We start from the raw sequence: 22188 nt of genomic DNA, 5'->3' as shown, positions 1-22188 counted from the left end.
GTATTTGTACATTTTTGTCAAGTGTTACTGTATGTTACTGTTAAAATCACCACATTGTTCACCAAACATGACAGAAAAATATACTGATATCACATAAATGCAACTGATCAAATTTAATTAATTGATGAAGGAACTTGGAAAGTTGAAGATTGTAAAGATGACACCTCTTTTTCCAGTCGTCAACTGTCCAGTTTCGGTGAGTCTGTGCCCACTATAGCCTCAGATTCCTGCTCTTTGCAGACAGGCATGAAACCTGATGTGGTTTTCTGCTGTTGTATCCCCAAGATTTGATGTGTTGTGTGTTCTGAGATGCTTTTCTGCTCACCATGGTTGTAAAAAGTAGTTTTTTGAGTTACCTTAGCCTGCCTGTCAGCTTGAACCAGTCTGAGCATTCTCCTCTGACCTCTTTCATCAACAAGGCATTTTTCACACCATTGTGTGTAAATGCTAGAAAATGTTTTGTGTGAAAATCCCAGGAGATCAGTAGTTTTGTAATACTCAGTCCAGCTCATCTGGCACCAACAACCATGCCGTGGTCAAAGTCACTGAGATCACGTTTTTCCCATTCTGATGTTTGACGTGAACACTTGACCTATATGATTTGATCTATATGATTTTACGCACTGTGCTTAAAAATGGCCGATGTGATAGAAATCAAATGTTTGCGGGAAGGGAGATGGACACAAATGTTTAGAACTTGCCAATTTACTATTTAACAATAAAAAACTGAGACAGAATAAAACTACTTCTCATAAGGTGTGGTTTCACAGCATTATGCTTAGCGTGACAGTCTTACTGAAAAGCATGTATATTATATGCTTGCATGTTTCTGTACATCAAAACAATATAGAAAGCTGTCCAATTTGTTTTATTCAAATATTTTATTCCATGATTGAATGTAAAGTACAGCTCTGTTGATTAAACATCACGGCGGTGGAGTAGTCTTAGTACACAAATAATGAATTAGGCCAGTAGTTCATGTCTATGTTACAGCAATGTACAGTCACTAGTGTGGGACGGGTGTTATTTCTTCTTGCCTGCTTTCGGAGCTTTGTCCAAACCCTGGATGTATTTGCGAGGGATCTGATATTGCTCTATAACAAAGCAAGACAAAACAAAAGATAAGGAAGAATGAGAGTAAATGAACAGATCTAAGTGGTTATGTAGAAGTGAGCTTTACCTAGTAGCAGTTTGCCGACGTGATGCACCTGGTTGCCCTGGATCTGCACCAGCTGCCGCTCTTTGGCTCCAGGGACATCGTGGAGGACAGAACTGGCCTGGACTAGATGTTGCAGTGTGTCAGCTACCACCGCTGGCTCTACACCGAACACCTCCAAGTTCTTTATTATCGTCACCTGAACACACCAGCAGAATCGGGTCAGGGAGACACATGCACTTTAAATACTCACACAACAGAGTTACACAGACTTCCACCGTACAGCTCAAACAGGTCCGATTCCACTGGCACAAACTAGCAGAACTAGCAGAACTAATCGATCAATAGTCAATATCAGTCATTAAGAGATGACAGCAATTACCACAGTGTTACTGTCAGAATTAAAATCTCATCACAATCAACAATTTAAAAAAATAAATGAAGCAAAACGGATAAAAAGATCATTCTTTATTCCACCTGAGGATTTCTCAAACAGCTGAAACAAGGCCTACAATGATACTACAAATAAATCTAGGATCCAGAAACAAAAAAAAGCATGTGACTGGTTGCCCTCCGTCATAAGCTACTGAGCATGGCTGAAGCTGTTAATTAGTCTGACCCATACCTTCTTGTTAGAGCCTCTGGAGGCTACAGTGATATCGATGGGCTCCACCTGCCCTTTCCGGACCACAGGAGCCTGGCCTGGAAACTGCAGCTGATGGCACGACTGCATCCTGCTCAGAGTCCTGCAATCACAGCCAAGTGTGTTCTAATACACACTCAACACTGTTACACTAATGGCAACGTGAGACTAATGCTAATCAATGCATTATGTACTACTCCAGCTGGGTACTGGAATTATGTTTAGAGTGATATACTCTGTGCAAGTCCTCCATTTTGGATTCTGAATGAGATTTTTTTTGTCTGCCTGTCTAACATGGATGCTCATAAACGCTCATAAACTGTAATTGCATTCCCTTCTAAATGACCACACGCAAAATTCAACACAATACATGACTCTGGATCAATAAACAGACCCATATATAAGCCTTATTCGTCAATACGGTCTCACGTAATTTAGTTTTACAGCCAACAGCTACTAGAAAATCAGAGTCATATTAGCTATTCCACAAAAAAAAAACAATACTACAAATTAGAAAAGAGGGTTTACCGGCTGAAGAGATCGTCCCATTTTAACGTCTCGACCTCCTGATATTCAGATTTTTCCAGTAAACAGTCACACAGCACAGGGTTGATGTTCACATAACTGCCAAATAAAGAGAATGGCACAAAGGAAAAGAGGAATCAATTTACCATGCCAGCATTTCTGTATATAATAATAATAATAATAATAATAATAATAATTTTTTTTTCAGACTGAGTACAGAGACATGTTTTTGGTTTTCACTGATACCGATAATGATACCAAAATGAGTAACCCTACGTAGTATTAATCAATCAGGGACACACATACGTTACTAGGCTTGTTCTTTATAATGTTAGCTAGTTGATTTTAAATGACGTGCATTAGCCAGCTACACAAGTTTCCTTGGATGGAGCTGCAGTGGAGAAGAGCTGGTTATGTTTCACTTTGGAAAAGCACTTCTGTTCAGCTATAAGTAAAGTAAGTTTCACTGTCAGCATTGCATCCTGATCCCTTGACCTATAGTGTCTGTTCATCAAGATCAAGATATCATAAGCGCTGATATTTTCGCTCTCCTATTGTTGTCTATATACATTTATTCTTGCCTAATAAACACCTCAAGCTGATTTTAGGTTTTGATCTTTTATCAGGTTACTTGTATTGTAGGAAAATGCTGTATTTCTTCGTGATATTTTCACAGAATACAGTCTGCAGTCAGCTTTAATAACTAATTGTGACAAAATGTTCCTTAGCACGACAGCGTACACTAGACTTACGTCACATAATGTCATGTGGTATAAGAGCATTTTTTACGAGTACAAATACAAGTAAACGTGCACGCTATCAGACCGATACCCGATGCCAGTATTGTTATTGATGCATCCCTAATAACAATAATAATAATAATCAATTGAATACAACTTTGCAAAAAAAAATAATAATGCATTTACAAAAAAAGAAATCATTTCCACTGAAGAATACTCAAGAAATTTTTGTTTAATTGTATTTTAAATCACAAACAAATTTTCAAAAACAAAAATTCAAGAAGCACGTTTGCTATGTGAAAGAAAATGAGTGATCTTGACATTAAATTAACACTTGTATACCTTTTGTTGGTTTCATGAACAAGCTCGTTTCTTTTCACATAATCGGTGATGATGCTCCTCACTTCACTAGCCTGTAGCACTGCACCCTTTCTGAAACAGAAGGGTCACACACTTAATACACAAAAGCACACCAAGATGAATAACATCCAATGAGAGAGGTGCCTGCTTGAGATGATTACTGATTCTAAATAATAATAATAATAATAATAATCATAATAATAATAATAATAATGTCTGGCTGCAGTTTTCTACCAACAGCAACAGAATTCTCATTGCACTTAATGACTAGTGTCTACAGCCACTCATAGCTGCTGTTGCCAAGAAACTATAGCTCTGACTACACACTCCAAAGTGTGTTATGAATCCCTTCAGCATAACTGAGTCACAAATCAGCGATCACGTTGAGACCTGCTGTGTGGCTGATATCCGCAAAATACAAGGCAAACACAAAAGAATGTTCAAGAGGGACCTTTACTTAATTTAACATTTAACATTTATAACGTTCTAACAAACCATGCTAAGTTCTTATTATAATTTGCCATATCACAGAAAAGGCTGGGATTTTAAACCTGGGACAGTTTTGCTTTGGGGGCGAATAAAATAGCTCTCATATACAATGTCAGGACGGTCATGAAAAAGATTAATAGCTATCCCTGCACGCAGAAAATGACAAACCAACTCAATCCACACACTCACTTTTTCTGCGCATCCAGGAATAGTGGCTCTAGGCGTGCGGTGACCCCGTAAAGTGGGGTGATTTCAGGGGGCTTATAGACCTCCGCACAGCTCTCTCTATCCTCAACACACTCCTCTGGAGGCTCCCAATCTTCCGGCACGCAGAAAGAACACAACCTGAAATGAAGTCCTTAGATATTAGAGCAAGCTAACATTACTGAGTTTATGCTGTAATATCTGTAATGTTGATGTGTGACATTGCGCACACGTGGCCAGAATATAGGTTTTTTTATTCATAGTTGCCTGACAAGCAAAGTAAAGAAACTCTACTTTTTATTGACTTCTGCAGAGCAAAAGTTTTCTCAAGATGCACAGTATATGTTTAAACTTAATGCACTACACACATCATCCAAGGTGGAATGTGGCTGAGAATGTTTTTTACTAGTAGGTGGATCAGCATCTAAAAAATAAGCACATAAGAAATGTCTTCTTTGTACATGTTACACCTATCAGAATAATGCATTTTACTATATTTAACTATTAATGTTAATGCTACACACTGCTACATAACAAATACAGAGACGACACTGCTGACTATAAGCATAATGTGTGTGTTTTCTGTTAAAGTGTGCTAACTCTACATACTCAGCGTTCTTCCAGTCGACCTCTACAATGCTGTCCACTCCTTTACTCAGCTCCTTTACACGAACCAGATTGTGCTCCTTCTGCATAGATTGCAGGAACTTCGAGAGCTAGGAAGTGAAAGAGAGAGAGAGAGAGAGAGAGAGAGAGAGAAAAACATGGATATGAAGATAACATTTTTTAGTCTCATTTCAGTCAGTTACTTTTACTAACCTTTTTATAGCTGGATTTTTTGATGTCAAGATTTTTTCCTTTAGGACTGCAAAACAAAATGCGAGAGAAATCATGTGAGAAACGTGAAGTGAAAACAGTGATACAACATGCATAAAATTTGCATAAAATCAACCAAAAATAACTAGATGTTAATACATAATTTAGGATCAGACATTCAGGCTAGAACAATGTGCCCTAGAAATTAAGGCGCTTGGGTTAGGAATGCAGAATACAGGCGATTCCAGTCGTATACAAAAATTCAGGATGACTGCTGTGAGGAATGTTACAAGGTGTGTGTTAGGAAACGTGGTCATGCAAATAAATCTACAGTTCAAAGATTTATCTGTTACCCAAACTACCAGTAAAGCTACATACAATGTTAACGACGTTGAATAATGGTTAAATCTGTAATAAAAAAAATTGAGTAATACAACACCCTGTATGTATTTCTGTACAGTACTGTGCAAAAGTCTTAGGCACATGCAAAGAAATGCTATAGAGCAAAGACGCCTTCAAAAATAATGAAATTAAATGTTTCTACATTAAAAAAAATACTCTAAAGAGCAGTAAACAGTAATAAATGAAACAAAGTCAATATGTGGTGTGACAATCCTTCGCTTAAAAAAAAAATCAGTAGTCTCAGGTGCAGTGTGTGCAGTTTTATAAGGAAATGAGCTGGAAGTGTTACTGAGCATCTTGCAGAAGCAGCCACAGTTCTTCTGGACACTTTGACTGTCACACTTGCTTCTTATTTTTGCAGCAAAACCCAGCAGCCTTCATTATGTTTTTCTGTCTGAAAAGTGTCTCTTATGTAATCTACTGCTTTCTTTACTGACATACAACATTTTTTTGTAACATTTAATTTTGTGCTGGAAAACTACTGTTTGGAAATCTAACATGTTTTTGTACTGAATCAATAATGTAGAAGTCATAAAATAAAAATTGATAAAGTTTGTACTAAAAAAAAAATAGGGTGCCTAAGACTTGTGCACAGTACTGTGTGTCTCTGCCCTGTGTGTATTTCCGCTGTGTAAAGGATGTAATAAGAAGCTCTGCTTACAGTACGTCACAGCGAGGGGGAAAAAATGTATATATTTTTTAAAATTAAAAAAGAATGCAGGTCAATCCTTGATTGCACATAAGCACCTCTAAAGTTACATTCTCATAACTATCTCAACTTTCTATGAGGCACATTTTTAATCCCCTCATTCCCACCAGTCCTGGTAAGCACAGTTCTGATTTGCAAACTATCTCAAGTACAGTGGCTTGGTCATCAGTCAGAATGACTTGTCAAAGAGTGAATTATGCAGACGATCTGGGGGGAAAAAAAGAGAAGATTTTACCAGCATGAGGCCATGTGCTTGCGCAGGAAGGTGCCGGTCAGCAGGGGGAGCTCCGACTTCTTCACTTTACTCTTCAGGGCATGGAGGAAACACTGAAACAACAGAGAATCCATCTGCTCTGTAGAGAGAGGACAGAGAAATACGGTCAACATTTACAAGCAATGTGTGCAGAACATGAACAGTAATTTAATATCAGTGAACATTAGGACTGTCCAGGTCAATTTCCTAGACTAGTTTTGGGGCAGGTTTTACTGTGAACAGTGCTTTCCTAGTATAAATCTTTTTTTTTTTAACCTGGGATATGGCTAAAATGTGTGGAGTAGTGTTTTGGGTTTCCACTTGCTTTTATGCAAATGTAAAATTTGAAAGAATTCATTTTCATTTTGATTTGAAATTCCAGAATTGTGAGGAAAACATAAACAAGAAAGTGTTTTTTCAATGTCCAGATGAGACTGTATTATTTAGAAATACTGAAATAAAGAGGGATGAAACCAGATTCTTGGTGCGTGTTCCTATTTCTCTGCCTGTGTCTGTGATGGCTGGTGCTCTTTAAAACATTAATGTGAAAGAGGACGTGAGATGATGGATAACGGATCGTAAACTATTAGAAAGACTATGAAAAATTTGTGTGAACACGTGGCCAGAAAGTGTGAGGCTCAAATAAGAAAGAGATGAATATACATGACAGCTGCACTCTGTGATAACTTGCCTTGTGGAGATCTCGAATCCTCCTGTTCTCCCTGCACCTCCTCCGTCTCCTCGTCCTTCTCTCCCTCTCCGAGACTGAGATCCTGCAGGTTCTGACAAGACGATTCCACTGCAGCCGTGCCAGAGTTTTTCTGTACTGCGCTCTCCTGAGCCAAATCTTCCATTCCCTCTTCGCCACTTTCCTCTCCGTCCATGTCTGCCTCTGCCTGGACTGAAGGATCAGTGACTGGGATGACAGGAGGTGTGGTCTTCTCCCCAAAAGCCCTGTGGAAGAAAAGAGGGAAGTAGCTGGAGGCAGTACGTATCAAATCACGACACAAAGCAAAGACTGAATTTTAAACATACATGGCATTATTGCGAAATAAGATTTTCTGAGGAATTTTTCATGATATGTACAGAAAGGATATGAAAGGACCTAAAGAGCGTCTGTGCCTGGCAGAGAACAACCCAGCATACAGAGAATCAGACAGAGAATCAGACAGAGAAAGAGAGACACAGGTAGTCAGATAGACAGACAGACGCAGACAGAGAGACAGGTAGTCAGACAGAGAGACTGATCCAGACACAGACACCAACAAAAACTGACACAGAGTCCGACAGAGACAGAAACGGGGCAAACACAGACACAGGGACACCCACAAAGAGACAAAGAGGCCAACAGAAACAGAGAGAGAGAGACACACGCATACACACACACACTCCCTCAGTCCTTCACTCCATCCATTTTCCGTACTGCTTATCCTACACAGGGTCGTGGGAAGCTTGGAGCCTGTCCCAGGGAACTTAGGGCACAAGGTGGGGGACACCCTGGACAGGGTGCCAACCTACCACAGAGCACAATCGCACACCCGTTCACACACTACAGACAATTTAGAAATGCCAAATCAGCCTGCAACGCAATTGTTTGGCCTGGGGGAGGAAAACCCTGAAGCACGGGGAGAACATGCAAACTCTGTGCACACAGGGCAAAGCTGGGAATCAAAATCAAACCCTCAACCCCGGAGGTACGAGGCAAACGTGCTAACCACTAAGCCACTGTGCTCCCCGCCTTCATTCACTACTGATTTTTTTTTAACTCAGATTGTAATTTCTGGGTGTCTTTTGGTGGCCAAAATTTTGTTGCATCATGGAAGATGTTTGGAAGATTCGTACCACAGCTGGTCCATGTACGTGTGTAACACATTTACTCCTTTTCCCTTCATCCCACTGGTCCTCATCTCTCTGCTCGACACGGCCGCTGTACCCACAGCAACTGGAGCTCTGTGTAACCAAGCAAACAGTCAACACTCAAATAAAATACTCTTTCATGGGCTAAACCTAAGTAAGAGACATTCCTGTGCTATTTGCAACAGTATGAACATAGAGAATGACTCTAATGAGATGGTTTGGGGATCACATATGGGGAGTTGTACTGTGATGGCTTGGGACTGTGATTGCTGTAGTGGCTTTGGGGCTGCGAGCACCTTTGTACTCAGGACTCCATCAGTGGACGGTGGATAGATTTTAACCTACCAGACTTCTTGCGAAAACTGTGATGAATTTACTGGTTGCACAATTGCACTATTTGTCCATATAGTACACAATAATAGAAGGGATTTATTTATAATTGCACTATCCATTGAACCCAGATGAGGACTTTTGAGCCTGGTTCGTCTCAAGGTTTCTTCCTCATATTGTCTCAGGGAGTTTTTCCTTGCCACCGTCGCCTCTGGCTTGCTCATTAGGGATAAATTCTCATATTTACAATATATTTTTTTTAATCCATTTATTTCTGTAAAGCTGCTTTGTGACAATGTCCATTGTTAAAAGCACTATCCAAATAAAATTGAATTGAATTGAATTGAATGACTCATTAACACTGAAAAATAAACATCACTTCTCAGTGCAAAACAAAATCTGATTGGAAAGTGCGTATCTATTCATTTTCTCTCATCTCTGACAATAAGGCCGGCTGTAATTCAAATGACCAGTTTATATTAACGCGCTCGTTCCTATACGCAACAGCGCATTCACAGGGACTTGTATAGCAAACACTCCCCATAATCTAAGCCTAATAATAAAAGAATTCAAAAAAGTTATTTATCAAATAAGAGTGTATAATTGCTAATGGAACATTTGAGGAAGGAGTCTTCAGTGTCAGCGCTTTGTAATGGTCAGTAGATTTTCTGACAAAAGACATAGGATTGTCATTTTCAGTGACGTAAGAAACTGCATTTTCTTTGTCTTAGTAACCTCAAGAGAGAGAAAAAAGAGAGGCTGATGACTATGGGGATGACTATTTACAGCTGTAATAATGTAAGTGATAACAGGACATTCCACAAACATTAAATGTAACTATAAATGGATAAAAAGTATGACGTGTTGTTCGTATGTATGGCGTGCGCCAAATTGCTGTAGTATAAGTGGAATAACACACTTTGGAATGTGCTGTTATAGGAAAATAATCAACATCGCACCATCCCATTGCTGATTATTTTCCTGTAACAGCACAACCTGTCATGTTTTATTCCTTACTTAACTAGCTTAAATGCATTTTAAGGAATCTTTTATCATCTAAAATAGTACCATAAGTGTGTAGAAATGTTAGAAAATTACTTTACTAGTTGCTTTGGCATTTCTTTACTGCTCTAAAACGAATTCTTTAAATGAAAGTAGAACTATTAATCATTCTTGTACATATTAACTGCCACATAACAACTACAGCATTCTATCTTTTCTAACAAAGATGCAGCTGCATGTCCTGTAGAGGGAAAAAAAAACACCCCTTTACAAGAAGCAATGAGAAGTGTCCATGAAAGCACATACCACCAAATCATTAGAAATAATTTTATGCATATATTTCCTTCTAATACGCATAATAAACGCATCCACATAACTAAGCATGGTTTTTGCTTTATTGACACTTGATGTGTTTATAAGCAGGCGTTTGAGAGACGGTCTTTACCTGTTGGACACGACATTAACAGCACAGCTGTCCCCCTGATTTACGTCTGGTAGCCCTGTAGAGGACACCACTACTCCTGGCAGCATCAGATCTGTTTAAGATGGAGTAAAAGCAAGTAAGCACACACACGCTCACAAACACACACACACACTCATATTCATTCCCACAGAAAAACTCACCTGCCCCGCCAGTTAATTTCTGTACCACTGGAGGCCATGTTGTGAAGGCAGGTAACAGATCAGGATACTGCCAAAGTGTGTACACTGGTTTTTTTTAAAAAATCAGATATGGCAGCATTTCAGCAGTAATCGTATCTGTATATACAGTAGAATAGTAACATTAAAAGAATATGCACTACATTGACTGTACATAGAAAGCTGTCGTGTGAAATAAAAGATGCTTTACTATTATTATTAATCAGCACTAACTTCCGATATTCCAAGCATTTATCAACTGCTATGTTGGAGATTTTTTTTTCTTAATTTTTTTAAGAATTACTTTAAAGCTTGACCAGACCTTTTATTATTTTGAACATTGTGTTACATGTAATAATCATCTGTTGTTGAGGTACTCTACCTGTAGGGTACAGCTGTTTCTCCAGCTGGAAGAACACTGGGTTCCTGTGGAGCACATACAGAGTGACAGCATCTCCTTTGTGTGCGTAGATTTTTACGACGTTCAGCTCTTCTTTGTTCGGTACGAGCTCGTTGAGGTCATCAGCAGACAGGGACGGAAAGGCAGCAGAGACGTCCGCTCTCAGCTTCCTCCTGTTGGACAGATGATGGATGAAGGAGGGAAGAAATGTATTATATAATGTAATACGGAGGAAATGAAACCAATGGAAGACAGCAAGCATTACGTGATGTAACTCCAGCATCTCTTTTTTTTTCTATTTACTTATTAATATTACTTATCACAACACACCTGCTGTTAAAGGAAATTGTAGCACAGTGCTGTCAGAGAGAGTGGATTGGTTTTCTATAACAGCATCTCAAATCACAGGTTTATATTAATGCACTCATTCTACTACGTTATTGTTTCTACAGTAACAACTAATTCAGCTCATAATTCACAGGGACTTGCACGGCAGACGCTCCACACAACCTATGTCTGATAATAAGCAGATTAAATACACTCTGTAATTTAGCAAAAATGCTTTATGTAAGGTGATGTTTCCATCCATCTTCTGTACTGCTTATCCTACACAGGATCATGGGGAGCCTGGAGCCTATCCCAGGGGACTGGGGACACAAGGTGGGAGACACCCTGGACCGAGTGCCAACCCATCACAGGGCACAATCACACACACTCACACCCAATCACTCACTATGGACAATTTAGAGATGCCAATCAGCCTACAGCGCATGTCTTTGGACTCGGAGAGGAAACCGGAGTACCTGGAGGAAACCCCTGAAGCACGGGGAGAACATGCAAACTCTACGCACACAGGGTGGAGGCGAGAATCAAATCCCCAACCCTGGCGGCACAAGGCAACAGTGCTAACCACTAAGCCACCATGCTCCCTGTAAGGGGATGTTTATTTAATATTGATGGAAGGAGTCTCCAGTGTCAGCTCTTTGTAACAGACAGCAAGTGATCAGGACAGAGCTTTGTGGTTTCTCTGTAAGAAGACAAGCTACATTTTTTGGGTTTTATTAATTTCACAAGACAGAAAAAGGCAAGGCATATTAGAGAGAATAAGTGTTTGTAGCTGCTAAAACATTAAGGGTCTGTCTCGCAGACATTCCACAACATTAAATGTAACTATAAATGGATAAAAGTATGATGTGACGTTCTTTAATAAATTAAAATTGTTGGCAAGCCTCTGTAGTATAAGAGTAATAAAACACCTTGGGATGTGCTATTAAAAGAAAATAATGAACTTTGGGGCAGTGACACTAACACTAACTGTGCCACATCGCAGCAACCCATCATTGATTAGTTTCCTGTAACAGCATGTCGCCAAGTGTGTTATTCCTCACTTTCCTGAGCATGTTACAGGTATCCTCAGTATTTCTACAAGACTGACCATCTACATCTATAAAATAATTTATATGTAATAACAGAGTATTGCAGTGTCAGTAGCTCTTTCCTCATATTCCTTGTTAGTTTATTTTTGTAAAGCTGAATTAGTTGTTCTTTTGAACTCTCTGTATTTCATAAGCTTCTTACAAAGGCACACTAGGTTTTTGTGTATGTTCTCTAACTTGAAAAAGAAAAAAACAGATATCTCAGGAGGAAAAAAATAAATATGGTGATATTTATGGTGAAATTCTGTTGAAATATTTATTTTTTTTGCTATACACCTCACTCCTCGCGTCAACAACAGCCAGGTATGTTTTAACATGCAACAAAAATCCTTAAACATAAAAAATGTGTCAATAAAACACGACTGAATCAGAATATAAACGTACTATGAGACTCTAAACTAGTCTCAGGCTCAGACTGAAGACCACGAGCCGAATCCCAAACAACATCCTATCAGACTACATGACGTGCCACATAACGTGCAGAAGCCATAATCTCCTACCCTACATAGTGCACCAACACAGTGTACTGTGAGTTAAATATGATTCAACCAATCAGCAGCCTTAGCTAACCCGCTCGCGCTGTACTAGTTAGTTACAAACCTGTCGGATCCTTTGATAACGGTATTGGACTTCACACGAAACGCTTTTGCAAACATCCTGTTGTGTATTTTATTTGTAATAACTAGTTAAAGAAATACAACCACCTAATGCCTGAATTACACTTGTGACATCTTGTATCAAACATGCTACATTTCATTAGCCAACCACTGCAAGCATAAGCGCGTGGCTGCAATGCAAAATATGTCCGGGTGGAAACATCAGCCCGCGTTAAAACTGACCTTTTTACGCACGCATAAATAAATTTTTTTAAAACTCAAAATTCTTTAAATCTAGATGTATTATAGGCGTTTATTATTGTGTTTGAATGCATATTTGAAATACATTTCCCCCAATTTGGATAATTATACTATTAAACATTGGTAATAGTATGGTAAAAATGGTAATAGTAATGCGTTATTCCATATGCACAGTGGAAGGTTAATATCATAAATATGATACAATTATTTATATAGTCCAACACCAAGTGTCCTGTCTTCACTCGCAGTGCTGAAAGACAGCGCTGTCGGTCACGTGATGTTTCATTTCATGCAATAAAATATATACTGTCAAATACTGTCACGTTTCAACTTGTCATTATTAAAATGTTTTACGTGCATTTCAAAAATATCCAAGCTGCAGCCAAAGACAAGAATCTGAGAACACAGTGGGCACAGTCTCACCAAAACTGGATAGTTGAAGATTGAAAAAAGATTAGGCGACATATTTCCAATCTTTAGTTTAGGTGAACCTGTGCTCATTGTAGCCTCAGATTTCTGTTCTTCGCTGATGGGAGTGGAACCAGATGCGGTCTCCTGCACTCAAGGTTCGATGTGTTGTGAGTTTTGAGATGCTTTTCTGCTCACCACGGTTGTAAAGAGTGGTTACTTGAGTCACCTTAACTGTCCTGTCAGCTTGAAGCAGCCTGTCCATTCTCCTCTGACCTCTCTCATCGATAAGTTCTTTGCGTCACTGGAAAGGTGCACGCACACAGTTGAAAGGTTCACCATGAAGGAACCTACCAGCTCCATGTTGATTAACCAGAATCTCCAAAATGTGCCCAGTCTAGCTCTTAATGATTTATGATTTCTGAATGTTCACACATACAAAATTCATATAAGCAAAGTTTAAAAATGTAAAATCAATGCAAGCGTTTCATTTCAACTGCCTTTTGTTATACTCCTGCTCTAAAACCTGATGGACATGAAGGGGAAAATTCAAAGCCCTCATTTTTGGCACTGATATGTAAAGGAGAAATAATATAAATATTGTAATCTATTAAATATAGTAAGTATAGTGACTAATAATCTCTCTGTTTCTCTGCCTCATTGTAGAGGCATCAACCTCAGTGGAGAAACTATTGAGCTTCTACACTGTATTAACATCGCACAGAGAGATGTTTGTGTGAGCAATATTCCTGCATGCTTAATCTTGAGTTAAGCGTATCATCATTGACATGTTGATTAAATATGCAATCCAAAATTCAGTCTCAGTAGTGCTTCATAGTTCTGTTCCCAGAGCCGTACTGTAATCATATCCCACATCAGTGGTGGCTCATATATAGAGGTAGGGGGGGTTTTGCATTCAGCCAACAAATGTCAATATTCATTCTCAACTCATACATTCAAAATTACGCTGAAATACTAATGACCTTGTTTAAGTTACCAACAATTTAAAAAAAGTTACTATTTGACAGACGTTAAGCTGATGTTCCAATGATTCCCTCGCCTTTCTAGATGATAGACATTTAGAAATGGAGATAATAGAATAATAATGTATCATTTCCATGCATCAGAAATGTGTGTGCACCACAGTGACCTGGTTTCCCCATGAAAAGGCTGAGAACAAGAAAAAAATGCATCTCCTTCTTCCAATGCCACATTTTTTGGATTAGTTTCACGTCTTTTGCGTGTTTTTTGACATGTAGTTGTAGCTGTATGCTGGATGACTATGTTATTGACTCTTAACAGCCGATTACTGTGTTACTGTGTGAAAAACTCATTACATAGTAGCCTATAGCATGAGTTACATATGATAGGCTCTCGACTTCATTTTGTTTCAGGTTATGCCATTAATGACGAGCTGATGCTCTCCGTTATGAAAGTAAACCATCAAAGTAAAAAAAAAAGTAGAAGGAAGAGTATTTGGTACTCATACTGGTACCAGTAACAAAAAAGGTTCGTCTTTTCATTTCAGTCCCCATAGTGCTTGGCCTGGTGAAATGTGTCAAATCATGTGATATGTAGTCAGTAGGCATCATCATCATATACATACTGGAAGTATATTTCGCAAACACTGCATTATTGCAGCAGAATGTTGTTTGTACATTTATGTCTTAACATGATTCAAATTCTTTGTCTCTAGACTGTGTGGTTATCCATTACTCTAATCTATTCAGACTTACATACTTACATTTCCCCCCAAGAAGAAAGTTTTCTCACCCTGAAAGTTTAGAGGTCTTAGAGGAAGGTGAGAAAGGTGTGATACGGGGTTTAAAACCGCAATCAGGGGTTTGCGTAATAGCAACCTACTTATTAGCACAACTCCATATTTACCAATGACTGCCTGCTTATTAGACCTTGCTCTCTAGCTCTCATGAAAAATTCTTGCCATGAGAACACTACAATCCTATATCTGTCATTAAAATGAACTTTTGCCTTGTATTCTTACATACTGACCATTACAACATTACATTACAGCACTGACACTGGAGACTCCTTTTTTTTTTTTTTTTTAAATAGTTTTATTATTACGCTTTGAATATACGGAGCATCCACATTAATATCAAAACCTGTGATTTACATTTACAGCACTTAGCAGTGTGAGTTGAATTACAGTCACGACTATTGTCAGAGCTGCTGTTATAGAAAATTAATCAACAACTACTGACCAATCAGAATTGAGAAATCAACAGTGCTGTGCTATAAAGACTCTTCAGTTGTGTATTTTTTTTATTTTTTTTTTTACAATCGGTCTTGATGGGCATAGAAACTGCAAGGCTGTTGATAAAGTGTGAATGTAATTGGAAAATAACATTCCCCTACCAAGACCTCAGTGGTTTGTCTGTGAGCTATTAAGACTGAGTTTCACTCGGTGGGACACAATGTACACAAAGTGCTGCTTTCAGCTTGAAGTCAGCAATTTTCCTTCCTCGATATCCTCGAGAGAGGGACGTGTTTGAGAGGAAGACCAGAATTAACAAAGATATAGAAATAGAAAGTAGAAAATACAGCGATGGGGTTGAGAGAAAGTGTAAATGAGCAAGGCAATAAACCAACGTCAAAGCCTACAAGTGCTCATTAATTTTCCTTGTTACTGTAACTTCTTTCTGGTGTTCAGGAGAGTTAGTGCTGATGCTGGATTAAAAGCAGATTGGAAGCATGTGCGGTTATTAGCATTCAGCAACATGCAGTCACGCATGTTCGCACCACCACAGATCCTGGCCAAATTCCTCATAAACACAAACACACGTGTGCTGAGCTAATGATAAGGCTCGTGTCTCCATCCTGACAGGCTGGAAGGGAAGGTTGTTAAAGAGCAGATGTATTGCCTTCAGACACACATGGCATTCATATTCGCATGGCTTCAGGACACACAACCCAGCTATTTTGTGCAGTGTGCAAACGTGTCTCAAAGAGCTTCCAAATACAGTGTGTGTGTATGTGTGTCTTGATAGATACAGTATGATTAATGATGTGAGGGAAGCCAATGTGTGTTTATCGTCTGCATCAGTGTGTGGAACATGTGTTACATGCAATCACTGTGTAAGATACAGTGCAAAAGAAAAATGTACCAAGAAATATAGGTAGGTTTTTTTTATAAATGTTTATTCGTTATCACAAGTATCATTCATTTATCTTCAGTAACTGCTATATCCTGATCAGGATGGATCCAAAGTTTATCCCAAGAACATTGGGTGTGAGGCAGGAATACACTCTGGATGCAAAGTCCATCGCAGGGCAGCATGCACACACACACACACACACACACACACACACACACACACTCGCACCGGAGAACCCCGAGGGAAACCCACCTGGACATGTAGAGAACATGCACAAAAACTCCATAAAGACAGTAACCTGAGATCGGAATCCATTCTGAGTCGTCTATGTGGGGTTTTACATGCTCTCCATGCATATCAAACATCAAATAGTCTTAGGTTAAGATGTAAAACCTTACATCTTAAGGTTTTAAGATATAAAACATCTACATCTTAGGTTTTTAATAGTAAAATCATCAAAATGATGATCAGTAATATTTGCATAACCCTTTCCAGATATAAATAAATATTCTCAAATAACATCTACACCACCTCTATTTCACACACCTATTTCTACAATGACATCCTGTATTCAAACCAGTATGACATTTTAAGTGTGTTTGAAAGAAATAGGTGCATGAAATAGAGGTGGTGTAGACGTTATTCGAGAATATTTATTTATATCTGGAAAGGGTTATGCAAATATTACTGATAAGGCTCACTATAGCCAGCTGTACTGTAAAGCTAGGCACCAGATGCATTTACCTGAAGCAAAGAACCTCGTCTGGCTATATTTTAAACCTTTTTTTCATTTCTTACATTGTTATCCTTAGTTTTGTTAAATTAGAGTGCCAATTTTTGAGAAGCAGTTTAACTGCAACAGATTTCAGCTGAAGGTAAAGCTAGGTCATGTTGCCCAGCTAGGTAGCTAAGGTTTGCGAACGACCCTGATATTTTAAATATCTAACCAGAAATGTTATATTTTGCCCATTTGATACTTCTCAATACAATAAATAATGCATGCTTGAATAATAAATTGTAATAAACTGTTGAAGTCAGCTCAATCTTTTGCACTCTGTTGTATCTGTATTATGTGTAAGTGTAAGTGTGTGTAATTATCTCTCGTAATGTGCAGTTAGAAAGAGGCATTTAGAGATGCCATGCCACTACACCCCCTTTTATTCTCCACCTCTCAGCCCCGTCCTCTCTCTGTTTTAGTCACTGAAGGGGTGATTGAGGCAGAAACCACCCTGCAAATCAGAGGTAGGTGTAGCTCATTCTCTAGCTTTTCTGCTTGAAGATTTTTTTTAATTAATATGAAGTCAGTATCGATGTAGTGGTTTTGTAGAGTGTAGATTATTTATGCTAATTTTTGGAATTTGTAGCTGATTTTAAATCTGATTCTCCAAGCTTAATTTGTCCTACGATTTCAAATCAAAATTTCCTATAATTATTCCTTTACAAAATTGGTTTTACATTTTAAATTTCAAAAAACAAACAAAAAACCCTCCATAGTTCTTATACTCCAATAGTATACTACTTTGAGATCAGCTGCTTGAGCTTGAAACTATATATGCTTGAAATCTATGTACTAGTATACATACTACTATACTATACTATATACTATTTTATGCTTCTTATTATGGAACCAGGCCGTTATGATTAAGAAGACATCCGATGAAATTTTACCACAGTGCTGTTGAATTCTCAACTCTGATTGGTCTGAAGGTGTTGATTAATTTTCTATAACAGCAGCTCTGACAATGGTTTCTGCTGCAGCGTTTACACTAATGCGCTTGTTCTAATATATTATTGCTTCTATAGTAACAACTCTCACAGAGACGTGTATGGTGGATCCTCCACATAAACAGATTTAAAAAGGTGTAATCATTTATAAGTTGAAGTTTTCTGTCAGAGGAAAGTTACTGTTCCTCAGTAATGTGACAAAGCTGCATTTTCTGGTCTTCGGCAGAGAGAAACAAAGAAAAGCTGGTGAGGGAATAACTCTTTACAGCTGTTATACTGTAAGTGAACAGGAACTAACCTGGTTCATGGATGTTCCACAATATTAAACATAAATATAAAAACACAAAAAGGATGACAAGATGTTCTTTAATTAATGAAAATTGTAATCATTGGCAAATTGCTGTGGTATAAGAGGAATAAAACTCTTCAGTATATGGCGTTATTGGGAAATAATCAGCTTTGGGTTGGTAACGGTTATTACTTCAAACCATTTATAATTATTTTCCTATAACACCAGATCCTGAATTGTTTCCTTACTTATTTTACATCAAGTATAAAATTAGTTTAATTTTAAATCCTTAAATAACTGTCATACACTGTTCCAACACAGATTAAAAATATATAAATATATATATATATATATATATATATATATATATATATAAACCTAGGTTCAGAGAACTTCATGACACTGGTATTTTGAAAAATTGAGTTATGCCATCAGGTAGCCATTGTGTTGCTTTCAAACAGCATCCTGAGCTGGAATAATCACTCTGCACACCTGTATCAGAAAAATGCCCTCAGGCCAAAACTGTGTCTGTGTACAATACTTTAAAAAAAAAAAAACAAAAAAAAACAGGATTTAGAATTTATCCTGCCTGTCCAGACATGTAGATATTTGCATGTTCTTTGATGTAGGTTTGTAATGTATGGAGTTCTGTTCTGACTTGAGGTGGTGAGATCTATCTATAGTGCAGGAAAGATAGAAGAATCAATCTGTTTTATACAATATCCCACCATTTCAGGGGCCAAAACTGAACGGACAACCAGTAGCTCAGTTGTTTCTTGGCCGACTTCGCATCACTATATGAACAAGTGACAACTGAGCTGCTTAGTGAATACATCTTTATTTGTACATTTTAAAAAAATAATCTATTGAACATACATATGATTGAGTGCCAACACTCAATTTTGCACCGTTTGGTACAGACAAAAAGTGAATCGTCCATCAAGACCCTTTCACATCTAGTGATCATGTGGAGTACGTTTTTGCTGTGGGCGGGGCTTGTGCACTTCTCCATCGCACACACTGACTCCTTCACCTGGCTTAACTACCTGCGGAGTCAAGCCTACAGACACAGATACAGATACAGCCCAAACCATGGCAACTACTACGCTTCCCTTCATGCACAAGATGACTCTGCAGCACTAGACTGCCCCCTGGAGTGCGAGTGCCCTCCTGCCTACCCTAACGCCATGTACTGCCACAACCGCAACCTCCAGCATGTGCCCTTTGTGCCCTCACGCATGAAGTACGTGTACCTCCAAAACAACCGGATCACCGGGATCACTGATGGAGTTTTTGACAATGCCACCGAGCTCGTGTGGATCATCCTGCATATGAACCAACTGAGATCTGACAAAATCAGCAGCAAGGTCAGTAAAGCAGAACAGACACAGAACAACAGCTGGGGAATCTGTCCCAGGCACAGACCAGTCCATAATTATACTAACTGACTTTACTCATGATAAAATCTATTTTTTTTTTTTTTTTTTTAACACTTTGACCAATAGTCTGTAAGGATTCTAAGAAACAGAAAGCTGAAATTTGCACTGGAGACTGAGCTAGTATTAAGCACATAACAGGCAACCATAAAATAGAAAAGCCTTTATCATAAAATATAAAAGCATTTATCTCACAAGCGGGATGTATTTTTGGACAAACATTTTAAAAACTATATTTCAGGTAATCACTTCCTGTCATTCTCTTTGAAAATGCAAAGCTCAACAAACACAAAGATCTGCAGATGGTAATATATATATATATTTTTCTTATTAGGTCTTTGCCAAGCTCTCCAAACTGGAGCGTCTGTTCTTGCAGCACAACAAACTTGAGCACATCCCAGAAGGACTTCCTCATTCCCTTCAGGACCTGCGCTTGGACCACAACGCCATCACTTCCGTGCCTCCTGGGTCCTTGCGTGGAATGAACGATCTAACAGCTTTGCGTCTCCATTATAACACCATTCAGGATCTCGGTGGTGCTGTAGAGTCACTGGCCTCACTCAGCTTTCTGGATTTGCGTGGGAATCAGCTATCAAAGGTTCCAGAGCGCCTTCCACCCAAGCTGAGTCAGCTGTATCTCGACCACAACCACATCTCCTCTGTCCCTGTGGACTTTGTGAAGAAGCGGCCTGAGCTGCGCTTTATGCGCCTCTCGCATAATCGGCTCACAGACGCTGCGATCCCACCTAATACTTTTAATGTGAGTACGCTTGTGGAGCTGGACCTGTCCCACAACAAGCTAGAAAAGATTCCAGCCATCAGCACAAGTCTACAGAACCTCTACCTTCAGGCCAATCGCATAAAAGGTACAAGAATCACCCTTCAAAAAGGCTACATTAAGAAATATGGAAGCTTATTAGGTAACCAAAATATAGGTAAATTATTGTATGTATTAGACTTATGGTCATTTATGTTGTTACATTCTCAACTTTTGGCCTAATGTAACTAATGTTATTAAAAATATCAGCAAAGGTGCTGCCACTAAACTTTGTACTATAGAGAATGCATGTTTGAATTCCCGTGATGCCACATCCATGGCTGGGAAGCCTAGAAAGCAAAACTCACCATTATCTTGGGGTGAGAGGGATGGTATTACTCTGTCACCCCACAGCAACATTAGCCAATTGAAGGCATCTGTTGGCTCATATATGCAGAAGAGGGCAGGTAGCACTTTCTTCATAGTGCATCACCCTGCGCTGTGATGTAGCATGAGCAACAGTTCAACAAAGCAACAAGATGTAATGGCTGACTTCATGCATACTCTGAGTATCATTCCACCTCCCCAAAAAAATAACAACAGGCAGGTGGGGGGGAAATCCTCTGTACAGGTTTAACCTTTAGACATCATTCTCAACTAAAGCCTAAGCAGTAACAAAATAGAAAGCCCCCCCCCCCCCCCAATACTTTCTTTAAAGTTTCTCGTCAGAAGAAGTAATTCTTTTAAAAAAAAAAAAAAAAAGCTTTGTACCATAGTGAGACTTTGCCAATGTGAACTTTAATTGTACAGTGTATAATAAAAATATCCAGTAAACAAACAAAAACAAAGGGTTCATCACAAAAGCTATTTGGTTACAATTGCTGACATGCATCTAAAGTGCTCTTTTTTCCCCTCCTCCTCTTTCCTCAGAGTTCTCAATCAGCAGTTTCTGTCGTGTTATAAATGTGGCCAACTACTCCAACCTGCGTGTTCTGAGGCTGGAGGCCAACAAGATCAGCCCTCATGATGTGCCCCCTGAGGCTCTACTCTGCCTGCGCAAAGCCACAAGCATCAACCTATAGGCATGCTGAGACACCATGCTGACATCAACAACATCCAGACAACGTGACTGTAAACCAGTCACCGTCTTACTTTAAAAACAGGGCTAAAGTTATGGACACCGATATTAAGTTTAAATGCTACTGGCATGAATATAACTCTTAAGTATTAACACAGACAAGTAACGCGTGAATACAACCTCTATACATGTTATATTTTAAATATATCCGAGTAAAAATATACTCATGGGAATTTACTAGAAGAGTCATATTTGAAAAAGCTTTAATACATTTACTAGGTAGTCATGTGGCAGCCCACACAGAGTGGTGAACTTTGACATACTTGGTTTCTTTTTTTGCTCAATGCATTTCTGCATTCAAGGAAGTGAGACCTGTGTCACACTTTGGGTGATCATGGGATGATCAAACATAATGCTGGGTTTACAAAAAGCACCCGTGAGTCGTAAAACATCCAGTACTTCATTCAAATGTTGACTTTAGTTTTTGAATAAACACTTACATTTCACTGAAACATGTACAATCCCTTTGTCTTTCTTCTCATGCAAACAGAACCAACACAA

General features: G+C 38.7%; 2 protein-coding genes across 3 annotated transcripts; one reads left to right on the top strand and one right to left on the bottom strand.

Annotated features, from left to right (window-relative positions):
- Positions 1–862: 862 nt before the first annotated feature.
- On the bottom strand, positions 863–12774 carry eif2d (eukaryotic translation initiation factor 2D). The gene is made up of 15 exons (XM_026925085.3): positions 12562–12774; positions 10508–10698; positions 10111–10194; positions 9932–10022; positions 8140–8247; positions 6989–7251; positions 6280–6397; positions 4937–4982; positions 4727–4833; positions 4103–4258; positions 3407–3496; positions 2328–2423; positions 1782–1902; positions 1181–1355; positions 863–1094 (listed from the first exon to the last, which is right to left on the bottom strand). The coding sequence occupies exons 1-15, from the start codon at positions 12615–12617 to the stop codon at positions 1024–1026; spliced, it is 1773 nt and encodes a 590-aa protein (XP_026780886.3). The 5' UTR covers positions 12618–12774; the 3' UTR covers positions 863–1023.
- A 4740-nt stretch (positions 12775–17514) lies between these two features.
- Positions 17515–22139, top strand: fmodb (fibromodulin b). 2 transcript variants are annotated; one of them, XM_026925722.3, is made up of 4 exons: positions 17515–17584; positions 19277–19723; positions 20127–20658; positions 21480–22139. In XM_026925722.3, exons 2-4 carry the CDS (start codon positions 19322–19324, stop codon positions 21629–21631), a joined length of 1086 nt encoding a protein of 361 aa, XP_026781523.3. In that variant the 5' UTR covers positions 17515–17584; positions 19277–19321; the 3' UTR covers positions 21632–22139. The 2 variants fall into 2 exon arrangements, with proteins under 2 accessions (XP_026781523.3, XP_026781524.3); XM_026925723.3 differs by having other exon boundaries at positions 17519–17584; positions 19317–19723.
- The last annotated feature ends 49 nt before the right edge of the window (positions 22140–22188 follow it).

Source organism: Pangasianodon hypophthalmus, chromosome 8 (genome assembly GCF_027358585.1).
Source record: "Pangasianodon hypophthalmus isolate fPanHyp1 chromosome 8, fPanHyp1.pri, whole genome shotgun sequence".
Classification (NCBI taxonomy): Eukaryota; Metazoa; Chordata; class Actinopteri; order Siluriformes; family Pangasiidae; genus Pangasianodon; species Pangasianodon hypophthalmus.
Note: the sequence above shows the minus strand (reverse complement) of the source record. Positions and strands in the feature narration are given on the sequence as shown.